The sequence below is a fragment of the Notothenia rossii genome (genome assembly GCF_949606895.1).
Source record: "Notothenia rossii genome assembly, chromosome: 7".
NCBI lineage: Eukaryota > Metazoa > Chordata > Actinopteri > Perciformes > Nototheniidae > Notothenia > Notothenia rossii.
Genome location: NC_136905.1, coordinates 41,775,354 through 41,787,392, shown reverse-complemented (window position 1 = coordinate 41,787,392; position 12,039 = coordinate 41,775,354). Strand labels below are relative to the sequence as shown.

Below are 12,039 nucleotides of genomic sequence, written 5' to 3'. Positions count from 1 at the left end.
GTTCGGGATTCCTATGGATGACTGCCTAGGAGAGAGCGCAGAGAAGCGTGTAAGACTGCGACTCCGCCTCCTGGTCTCAACTCCAGTTTGTCATGGATTAAGTCCACAAAGGAGTAGCATGAAGCTGCAGCGTCGGAGGCTGCACTCTCACGACCGCACTCTAACGACCGCACTCCCACGACCGCACTCCCACGACCCTAGTTTTTCGTGACACTGCCACCTAGCGAGTAGCTCCCGGGTAGCAGTCCTCTTCCCTCCCTTCAATCTAACCCTTCCCTTCCCTTCGCCCCACCCTAACCCTAACCACTCCCTACCTTTTTACCTAATCCTAATCTTCCTTCCTCCCTCTCAAACCTAAACCCCAAAACCTCAATGTTTCAAGTTGATATGACGTAATTTAAATTAAAAACAGGGTTTTAATTTAAAGCAGTTTTATTCTGAAAAACCCGGAAGTTCACACTAACTATTAACTTAACACTTTTATTCTAAAAAATTCTTCATTTCCGGTTAGCATTAGCAATGTGGCTAACATTTTGAAAAACGTGAATTGAAGGTGAAACGACATTTGATGTTGTACACTAAACACACTGGGATTAACACTCATTTATTGACGCTGAAATAACGTCTCGTCAGAATTATATATATATTAATAATATAAGATATAATATGTTACTTTATATATACACACTGTAAAACCTAACATTGTGTTAAATAAGAATGAATAAGTAAGCCTTACTTATTTTTTATTAACTTGTTATTAACACTCAGTTTAAATAATTAAGCTGTAATACAGGGTCGAAAAACCTAACTAACTCAATGTAATTGATGTGAGCTAATTTAGAAAAACTAAGTTAGTGGAAATGTTTTTTTTTTTCAACATTAGGACATGCGCAGATCACTCCTTGACCACTTCGCGCTAAAAGTTACTTTCTGGAACTTTCTGGAACATTTACGAGCATGCCCTGCAGCGGATGGACGTCTCCCCAACGGCTAGCTGCTATGGTCATTATCATTGTCACATTACAGTGAATCTTGTGCTTAGCACACTGCTTTGGTGAGTACATATTAACATCCCAACCGTTTTGTTGTCTTGTTGTTGTATTTAATCTCAAGGTTTATATGCTTGCTAGTTAAGATAACATTAGCTAACGTTAGCTAATGTTAGCTAATGCTAACTATTGCAGACATAATGTGGCAAAATCGTGTTGCAGCTTGGCCCAGGAGATAGTCTTAAAACATTTAATATATGGAGATAGACGAGGGCTGACTTGATTTATCTGCATAAACGTTTTTAAGTACTTTTTGTATGAGTTGAGGTTCTGTTTAGAAGGCATTGAACAAAGACTAGCACGTGAGTAACTTCATTATTAATGTCAGTGTGTTAGCCTAATGCCGTGACTTGTGGCTGTTTTCAGTTTTATATATTAGCCTATACAACAAAGTATAAAGTTACACTTCACAACGTGTGAGCGCCAATCAGTATATACTCCAAGCGGGTTGCGGTGCGGGACCGGGAGCTTGAGGAGGGACTCTCCCGCTACGGGCGGCCGTTCATGGGTGCAGACTGGGGGTCCCTCCGCCAGCTCCGCGGTGCTGCAAGCCGTCACTGCGGAGCTGCGGAGAGACCCTCCCGCTATGGGAGGCCGTGCCTGGTTGGAGACTGAAGGTGCAAGCTCCGCGGGGCTGGCTTGGCCATGTCGCTCATTTTTAAATGTGTCTGGCGGCTGTGTCTGTGGGCATTACAATTCGCCGCAACGGGGAGTGGCGGGGGTCGTCAGGTTCCCACGTGAGGTGTAGATGTAACGTACTTGCCGTCTGAAGTCACTGTTGAAATTATACAATCAGTTTCTTTCTATTTTAATTGTTTAATTAACAAAGTGCATCAGATTAATGGATTTCAATTTTCAAATATAAAATATATCTCCTGAAATGTTCAACAAAAACAAAAAATCCCAAACAATGTGTGACAGTTGAATCATGTATTACACATTAATAGTAGGCTATTACCTTTTAATAATTTATTTTACAATAATCATATGGAGGTACCAACTGAAATGGTTGTTTCACTCCTGCATATGTTTAAAGTGCATTTGGTGAAACTTGATTTAAATTAGCATAGCATAAAAGCTAACTGATATTAGTCTACATTTAAAAAGAGTATAGTGTTTACTTTCAATGCAACCATAATCTGTTATAATAGTGAAGATTTTGGCTGGCATACTCAGTTGAATAATATGTATTTGATGGTTATAATATCCAGGTCTTTGTGATTTAAAGGCTATGCCATATTTAAAAAAATGTGGTGAGGATTTGTCATGTTTGCAATCTTTGCTATAATCGATTAAATGTCTATGTTTTTGTTTGAAATATCTGCTTTCAATGTTTTTTTTGTCCCCATTCAGGATTTAACAGATAGTGGCAACTCCACACATTCCATGATCACAGCAGTAAAAGGTATTTTTACACACTACACAATTCCTCTCTGATCGTTTGTATTTTTTCTATGAGCAGCGGCGTAAGAGCTTTATGTTAAAGGGCCCATGTCATGCTTTTCCGGTTATTACCCGTCCCCTTGTGTGTTTTGAAGGTTTTTCTGCATGTAAATGGTCTGCAGAGTCACAAACCCTCAAAGTACACCCTGTAGCGAGTAAAACTCTAACACAGAAAATACCTCCCAAAAACGCCTCGTTGGAGATTTCTCATTTTCCAATTTTTTCTTCCTGGCCGTTATGATGTGTGAACACCCAGTTGCCCCACCCAGAGCCTTGACGTGCATAGAGCTCTGTGAGCGCTGACAGACGAGTTGGGATCTCACAGCGTTTATAAACCTTTTTCTAACTCAATATTAAGCCACACTTATTGTTTTTACTTCGGCTGTGAGTGTTTGTGTGTGCTCAGGATGAGTTTGGCTGTGTTTAGGTGTGTATCGCCAATCAGGAAACCACACCGCCATGGAGCACACACTGCAGCTCAGACTGCAGCTGGGAGCTTCTCAACGTCCCGACCAATCAGAGCACACTGGACTCACAGGGAGGGGGGGGGGGGAGCTCCAACAAGGCGTTTACGACAGAGAGTGAAATTCAGTGAATACACATACTATACAGAGATGCTGTATGAGAAACCAATGTGATTTGGGAAAATAGCACAATATAAATCTATTTTAGTATACCTCAACAATGGAATTATGACATGGGACCTTTAAGATCACTAGAATTTGATCACAACAATAGCATGGATGCCATTTAGTCCTCTTACTTTCACATATTTCATAATACACGTTTTGCATTCTAAATCAGGTAAATACAACACTAGTTTCTAAATGGTTGTATAGGTGATGTTTGATTATTTTTGTTGGTTTGTCGTTCTTGATTTTCAGATTTCCCAAGCAGCTCAAAAACCTCCGATGCAGTGGACCTGTAAGTTCTGCTCATTTTGCTCTGTAAAAAGAGGCTTTTTACTTAAGCATTACCGCCTCAAACATGGCTGCCATACTAGGACATTACCACTCCCATGCCTCCATAAGGAATGCCTTTGCACATTTAAATCTTTTAATGCACTCAAGGTTCACTTATCAACATGGCACACTCTTAAGGATATCGAGAAAGTGAGTGAAACAGCGTTCCATTGTCAGCTATGCGACTTTATAGAGCCTTGCAGTCAAGCAGATTTTTTCACACATTTGCGAAGACATTTGAAGTTGAAGCAAAAGGTGACTTGTCCATATCAAGGCTGTAACTTTCAGAGCAATGTTTATTCCACCTTTAATTCACACAAAAGCAAAGAACATCAGATGCAGGATAGGTCGGCATTCAAACCTGACATTTTTTCAGAGAATATACTTGAAGATCTTCCCCCTAATCTGAATGATCCATCTGAGGATAGTCTCCCTGAAGCTGAGGATAGTGTCCCTGAAGCTGATGATGTTGAGTTCGGTGAAGATGTGGAAGATTTGGAGAGTCAGTTTGAACATAATGTTGCTGCTCTTTTTCTGAAGATGTCATCAATTCTTCACATCTCTGAAAGTGCAATGCAAGAGGTTATAGAGCAGGTCAACCAAATGTATTTGCTGTCGAAGCCCTTGTTACATTCCTCAATTCGAAAAATACTAAATCGACATTGTGAAGAAGCTGATAACTCTTTAGTGAACGAGATAGCCAGAGTAGTCACTGAGAATAATGTTTTCCTGAAATTCACTTCTGCTGGGGGATCATTGTCAACTGCTAAAAGACGAACATCATACATTACAAGAGAATTCTCTGTGGTAAAGCCTGTTGAATTTCTCCAAAAAACGACAAGCTGTCAGTGCTGTATGTCCCCATACTGGAAATGCTGCAGAGTTTGCTAAGCAATGGAGACATTTTGGACAAGGCCATGTCACTTGAAAACAATTTTTCACAGGGATACAAATCGCACAGGGATGGTTCCCACTTTAAAGGCAATTCTTTCTTGACAGATGAAGAGTTCAGGATTGCTCTGTTTTTGTACATAGATGATTTTGAGGTAGCTAACCCCTTGGGAACCTCGAGAAAGAAACACAAGCTATGTGCTATCTACTGGGTACTTGGCAATCTGCCCCCTAAATATCGCTCTTCTCTTCATTCCATTCAGCTTGCTATTCTTTGCAAGGTTGACAACATCAAAGGCCATGGCTATGCTGAAATTCTCCACCCTCTCATCCAGGACCTTGTGTCTCTTGAGCAACATGGTGTATATGTCGAGCAGCTAGGAGCCAGCATAAAAGGCACTGTATTATTTGTGGCTGCTGACAATTTAGCTGCCCATTCTTTAGGAGGCTTCTTTGAAAGCTTCAGAGTTAGCCAGATGTGTCGATTCTGTATGGCAACGCGGGAGGAAATACAACACAAGGAAGTTCGGACAGGCTCATTCCAACTAAGAACAAAAGAAAATCATGACAGACAGGTGCAAGATGTGTTGCATGATTCTACAATGGCTCAACAATATGGTGTCAAAGGAAGCTGTCCACTTAGTGAAAGCTTGGAACATTTTCATGTCGTCGATGGTTTCCCACCAGACCTTTTGCCTGATCTTCTGGAGGGTATCGTTCCAACTGAATTGGCCTTGTGTTTGAAGGCACTGATATCAAAGAAATACTTCTCCCTTGAATTCCTGAAAGGGGCCATTAAGAAGTTTCCGTATACATTTTCAGACAGAACAAATCAACCCCAGCTCATCACGAAGACCTTTTCCTCAAAGGGAACAATTGGAGGAAATGGTCATGAAAATTGGACACTACTCCGACTTCTGCCACTACTGGTTGGTCATCACATTCCTGAGGAGGATGAAACATGGGAGGTTTTAATGAACCTAAAAGATGTGCTGGAATTGTCAGTGTCTTCAAGCTTCACAGAGGAGTCGTTGCACTTTCTTGAATGAAGATCTCAGAACATCGAGATTTGTTTCAGAAAGTTTTCCCAAATCAAAGAATTCGCCCAAAGCACCACTACATTGAGCACTACCCTCAATCGATTCAAAAGTTTGGTCCATTATGTGACGTGTGGACAATGCGTTTTGAAGGAAAACGTTGTGAGTTTTTCAAAAACCTTGTGAGGCATTCTCACAATTTCAAGAATGTAGCCCTCACTTTAGCTCTCAGACACCAAAAAATGATAGCATTTAATTTAGCTTCCACCTCCTTTTTCAAGCCATCTGTTGAAATCAATAAAGTAAAGTCTGCCATGGTGGCTTCATTTCCTACAAATGTGCAGAACTTTCTTCATCACAGGAATGCCCAGCAGAACACAGTCCTTGTAACATCATCTGTCTGCATAGATGGCATTAAGTACAGTGCTGATATGGTCATTTCAGTTGGATGTTGCTCAGGGCTCCCGGATTTCAGACAAATAACAAAAATTGTGGTTATCAATACCGACATATTTTTTGTCTGCAGACTTATGACTTCCTGGTATGATGAGCATCTGCGAGCATATGAGCTGTCTAAAAGCCATTTGTCCACCTTTTCAGTCACATAGTTGTGTGAACTGAACGATGTTTTCCCCCTGTCACTCTACAGAGTTGGAGGCAAACAGCTTGTTACCCTTAAACGGTACATATTATGCTGAGCGATGTGAATTCAGCATTGTGGCAATCTCACAAATGTCTTCCTTTCCCCCAGGATAAGACCTCAACATGGACCAACGGTTATTGCTGAGAGTTGTCATCACCGAAGATTCTATTATGAAGTTAACTTTAAATAAGAGACCGGATTCCGTCGAAGAATTGATTGCTCAACTCAGGGATAAATTATCTCTGCAGTATGAATTTAAACTTCAGTATGAAGACCAAGACTTCAATAACGCCCTCTGCAATTTGACGGAAATATCAGATTTGCCTGAAAGAGCTACACTGAAAATCATCCCTAGCGTGACTCTCCATTTAACTACCATTTCATCACCCTCAACAAGATCAGAAACGAGTGAGTGCAGCACAGCAGACACTGAGATCCTGTCGACTGCAGGAACCTCACCATTGCTAAGACATCAACAATGGCCAGAGTTCTTTAACACACCAAATTTCTCAGTTGATGTGAACTACAGACTTAGACAGGGAGATCTTGCCTATATGAAAGATGGAACACGACTGACTCCATCAAGAGATATGAAGCATGACATATTACAAAAGCTTGCTGAAACAGTGTACAGTTTCAAGGCTTATCCTGATGATGATGACTTCAGCAGTGTTGCAAAATCCCTTATTAGCAAACATCCCTGCCTTACGGAGCCTGGTTTCTCAGCCTGGATGGTATGGCTGGAAGAATAGCCTGAAATTTAAAATGGCCAACTATCGCACAAAACTTCGAAAGGCTGGATGTGAGGATGTAGCAATCAACGGAGGAAAAAGAAGTAAAGTCAACCCACAGGGTGAATCGTCAAGCAAGAATATAAAACGACCAAAAAGAGGTGAAGCAAATTATCTGCCTAATTTACCTGAAGGACATGATGAGACAAGCCTCGAAAATGCCAGAAAGATTCTCACGGAGGAAATGAAGAAAAAAACACCTAATGGCACTCATCTCACAAATGATGGACCAAACATTCCCACTGCGCAGACGAGAGATTGTGAAAAAGGAGCCTGCTGTACAGAACATGGTTGAACGATGGCCGGCCCTTTTCACAGAGAGACAGGTAGGCTACTTTTAGTCTGTACTGAATAATGCCTTTAAGGTTGACTTTCCTCCATGTCAGCATTTCACTTTACCAACTTCCCAACCACTAATATAATGCCAATCAAAATAAGGCTGCAACTAATAATTATTTTCATTATCGATTATTCATCCAATTATTCTGTGATTGATTAAAGATATGGTCTATAAAAGGTGATGTTTTTAAATGTTTTGTTGTGTAAGTTCAACATCTAAAGATATTGACTTGAATATGATGTCAAATTTATTTTTGATTGATAGGAAGAATTTTATCAAAATCTTTTCATGAAAAATTTCTTACCACATTCATTATCATAACATTTGGCAAATATTATTGTTATATATGTTAACGTTAATATGATATTGTTGTGGGCTATAAGTGTACCCTGCCTTTCTATCTAAGCCAGGGATGGGCAACTTTGAGGATAGTGAGGGCAAAAAAAAAATGTCCTCACTACCAGAGGGCCACTTCGTGACCATTCACTTCCATCGGCAGGATACTATATCCACAACATTTAAATAGCCAACTTTAGCTACTAATTTAATGAAAATAACTAAATATGTATAGGCAATAAATGTTTATTGTACCAAACACCAACACTGAGTTTAACAACGAATATTCATCTTTGTATTGTGTTTCTATGCTTCCCTCACATTCCATACATAAAACCAAGAACATATGCATTTTTCTGAACTTCACCCACAGCTGGATCAGTAAGCTATACTCTTAATGAGATACTTGTGGCCTCTCCTGCTGCTGCACAATAGACTGAATGTCAATCTCAACATTTGTACATCCGATTTGCATGAGATGGAACAGTGTCTCATCTGTCAGTCTGTTTCTCTCCCTTGACTTGATGTGCTTCATCATAGAGGAGTTGCTCTCGCAGATGTAAGTGCTGCCAAACATGCTGGCCATTGAGAGCGCAAAATCCCTGAGGAGTGGAAAGCGGGACTCGGGTAGCAGTCTCCAAAAGGAAATTCCTCTCTCCTGGCGCTTTGCTAGAAAGGGGTCTGACTGTAGTTCGCACATTTCAAGCTGCAACTCAGGGGGCTGCTCGATGATTGTATGCGAGAGGGGGTTAGTGAATAACTCGATGCGTGGCTGCATGGTGTGGAAATCTTGAAAGCGCTTCTTAAACTGCTGCTGCAGTGTTTCTATGTCGGCTCTGTACTTGGGTAATGTTTTCTCACATTCGGGGGCATCTTTGCGCATCTCTTCACATGACGGGAAGTGCGCCAGATTAGGACGGTCGGCTGAAAATCCGTCTTTAAACAGAGTCAGTTTAGTAACAAATGCGTTCATGTGCGCATATAGATCCGACACGGTTTGGCATCTTCCCTGTAACCGCATATTCAGGTGATTAAGATGCAAGGTAATGTCCGTAAGGAAAGCCATGTCGAGAAGAAAATCTGTATTCCTGAGTTTTGCGCAGTACGCACTTGTATCACATTGGATGGTGTCCTCCAAGAACACAGGGATTTCTGCGCGTAGCGCAAAAAACCTCTCCAAGCATTTTCCACGGCTCATCCACCTTATCTCTGTGTGCATCTGTAAATCACCGTACGCGGCGTTCACTTCATCCAAAAAGGCTATAAACTTCCTGTGATTGAGAGACCGGTTCCCTCCTCGAATGAGATTAGTAGTCTTGGTAACTAAATCCATGACATGGCTAAAGTTCATTGATTTGGCACACAGAGCCTCCTGCAATATCAAAACGACATTTGATTTAGCCTGATTTTTTTTTTTACAAAGAATGCCCACATTCAAAACCATTAGAATAGCTAACAATAATGTTACCCACCTGATGTATGATGCAGTGCAGTATCTGACAGTCAACGCCACTCTGGCGGAGGAGGCCGGCGAATCCAGTGCGCTTTCCTTGCATGGCTGGCGCACCATCGGTAACAACAGCTGAGAGCTTGTGAAATCCTCCGTGCGCACTTACAACATTTTCAACAGCGGCGAAAATATCTTGTCCTTTGGTAGTGCCATGCAAAGAAGCCAGTTTCAATAACTCCTCGTGCACTTCAAAGGAACTGTTAATGGCCCGTGTGTAGATGAGAAGCTGGCTCACATCAGTCACATCAGTGCTCTCATCCAACGCTAAGGAAAAGTATGCACAGTCATGCATGACTTGTTTTACTTTTTGTTCAACATGATTTTGTATATCAAATATTCTTCGTGTCACTGTCCGACGGGACAAAGAGACGGTTTCAAAGTTTTTAGCCATGTTGTCATCTCCGAATGCTTTAGCCATCTGGACTGCACAACTCTTCACCATTTCGCCGTCAGGCAGGGGCTTCTTAGCTTTAGCAAGCTCAAGGGAAACGGCATAAGACGCCGTGAGAGACGATTGCTGTGTAGTCGTGGCTCTGGTAAAAAAGTTCTGCTGCTGGCATATTTTCCCTTTTAGGTCAGCAACGATGGCGACTCTGGCAGCTCCTGTGTGCTTTTCATATTTGTCTTTATGGGTGCTGTTGTAGTGGCGACTTAAATTGTAGTCCTTCATTGCCGATTTAGTTTCAAGACACACCAAACACATAGGTTTGCCTTTGAATTCTGTAAACAGATAATCTATTTCCCATTTTGGCTGAAAAAGACGGTTTTCTAGGTCCAGTTTTCTTTTTTGGGCGCTCATGTTTCTTTTCCCGCTAACGGAGGAAAGCCGCGAGGTAAACAGAAGACAATATACACTTGGCTGCAGGCCTCATGAATTTGGGGGGAGCGCCCTCTAGCGGTGAATATTATTAATTACAAGTGGGGTCTGGTTCAAATGATTTGCTTGTTTACAACTGTGAAACCAATATATTTTTGTAAATTGACTCGCGGGCCGCACAAAGTGAGGGCGGTGGCCACATGCGGCCCGCGGGCCGCCAGTTGCCCATCCCTGATCTAAGCCATAGTGGTTGCCTGCTTGAACAATTGTTATGATTTAAACTAATGTCTTCCTAATGTGCTGGTTTTCCATTTCCTACCCCACCCCCTTCTCTACTTTTTCAGGTATTTGCCGAATTTAATCGGATTACCAGTCGGAACCTCGAAGCAGACTTCTTTGAGGCTCTAGACCAGCACACCCCAGGTTTCATCCAACTGTTCAAGTCAAGAAAAGGATCGGTTGGACAGAAACTGACAGAGTTGTTGCAGAGCATCAACTGGCCGGTAAGTAATATAACTTAGCAACTTTTTGTCACATACATTGATGACGATATGCTACCACTTAAAAAACCTTCTAAAATAATTAAAACAACCCCTCAAAAAGATGGAAAAGGCCAACATTTTTCATCTTGTGAGTTTGTCATTTAATCTCATCTGTATCTTCTTTATCTCTATCATTAGACACCGGACGTGACTGAACAGCGCTCTGTTGTTCTCAAAGGCATTCCAATTGTACTTGGCGACGACTCCAGGGATTTTTTCAAGACATGCTTTGTAAGTACTTGAAAACAAAAAAACGGTTTGGTTTGCATTTATTGAAAAGTTATATCCCCTAATTACACAAACTTGCAACCAAAAGATTTAATTGGTGTGTTCAAAATACTGTACACTAAATTCGATGACCAGGAGTCTAGATTAGAAATGAGGTGTAAAATAAATGTACTTTCCTAGCTGTATATGCATCCATAGCATTAGTTTCCTCATACCACATTTACAGAACCTTCTTGGATATAATGTTACAACGCCGTTTGAGTGTATACTTGAGCTACATTTTTAGCAAATACTTCAAAGCAAATGCAACATGAATGTTTTCATAGGAAGACCTACTCTAATAGGTAGCGATGACATTCTAAATAACGTGTTTTTCTTTGCAGGATACAACGAGAGATGAGGCCCTATCATCCGTCACCGTTGGTGTGCTGACTGTTCTCAGCGAAGACAGTCCTCAGGAGGGTCCAAGCTCAATGCAACTCGAGCCCATCTCCACTGACATTGTGCTTGAGGGAGGTATTGTGATGGAAAATATCAAAAACTTTCCACAGGCAGTTTGCCTGTTATTTGGCCTGATATATGCTTTGCATTTAGACTACCCAAAATGCATGGCAAATACTCTGATGTTCCTTCAAAGAGTGATGCTTGGACTGGGAACCAAAACCCTCTCACTTAAGCTATTAACGCTACAAAACGCTCTATTGGATTAGACCTTAATCAAGATAGTCATCGGCTATCAGATAGAACTTGGCACTTAAAAAAGTTGCACTGTTAAATATTATGACAAAAGTTTGTTACTATGGGGACAATGTTATAACTCTGTTAATTGTTGAGAGCAAAAGTACAATGTTTTTTTTTTAAAAGTACTCTTCTTCATAGTGGTCATTATAGATTTTAAATGTTTACAATTGGTGTGTTGTGCACTGCTGTTTTTATTAAGATAAGGGTTTTTAGTACTTAAAAAGCACTGTTTGTTGGCACTTGAAAATAAATGTTATATTGCAACTGAATCAATTTGTGTTTTTAATGCATTCTTTTTGGAGATTGTTGGGAGTTCACACAACGTGTTTTGAGATTTTTTGTAGTACAATTATCTTAGTTAGCAGGAATTAGTTTGTTTAATTTAATAGTAAACCTTAGAAATTACGAGTTAGTCAAATTTAAAAGGGTTAAGTTCTGGTGATTTGTATATTTAAGTTTAATTTGTTCATTGAGTTCACACAAATACAAAAAAATAGGTTAATACAAAGCATGCCTTTTAAGTTTACATAACTTAGTTTACATAAGTTTACATAACTTAGTTTACATATGTTTACACAATTTAGTTTACATAAGTTTACACAACTTAGTTTATATAAGTTTACACAACTTAGTTTATATAAGTTTAGATAACTTAGTTTACATAAGTTTACACAATTTAGTTTACGCAACTTAGTTTACATAAGTTTAC

The 12,039-nt window shown here is 40.4% G+C and overlaps 1 protein-coding gene across 2 annotated transcripts; it reads left to right on the top strand.

The window, feature by feature from the left end:
* Positions 1 to 916: 916 nt before the first annotated feature.
* Positions 917 to 11,599, top strand: LOC307046558 (uncharacterized protein). 2 transcript variants are annotated; one of them, XM_079692970.1, is made up of 7 exons: positions 917 to 1,054; positions 2,403 to 2,454; positions 3,377 to 3,416; positions 6,134 to 7,142; positions 10,164 to 10,322; positions 10,500 to 10,592; positions 10,973 to 11,599. In XM_079692970.1, the coding sequence occupies exons 4-7, from the start codon at positions 7,020 to 7,022 to the stop codon at positions 11,297 to 11,299; spliced, it is 702 nt and encodes a 233-aa protein (XP_079549096.1). In that variant the 5' UTR covers positions 917 to 1,054; positions 2,403 to 2,454; positions 3,377 to 3,416; positions 6,134 to 7,019; the 3' UTR covers positions 11,300 to 11,599. The 2 variants fall into 2 exon arrangements, 1 of the variants encoding a protein (XP_079549096.1); XR_013810149.1 differs by lacking the exon at positions 6,134 to 7,142.
* Positions 11,600 to 12,039: the final 440 nt, after the last annotated feature.

What these genes read in the sequence shown, in the direction of transcription:
- LOC307046558 (XM_079692970.1), top strand. Translation starts at nt 7,020, where the DNA reads ATGGCACTCATCTCACAAATGATGGACCAAACATTCCCACTGCGCAGA. An exon ending in CCCTTTTCACAGAGAGACAG is followed by an intron (nt 7,143 to 10,163) that starts GTAGGCTACTTT and finishes CTACTTTTTCAG; the next exon opens with GTATTTGCCGAATTTAATCG. An exon ending in ATTTTTTCAAGACATGCTTT is followed by an intron (nt 10,593 to 10,972) that starts GTAAGTACTTGA and finishes TTTTCTTTGCAG; the next exon opens with GATACAACGAGAGATGAGGC.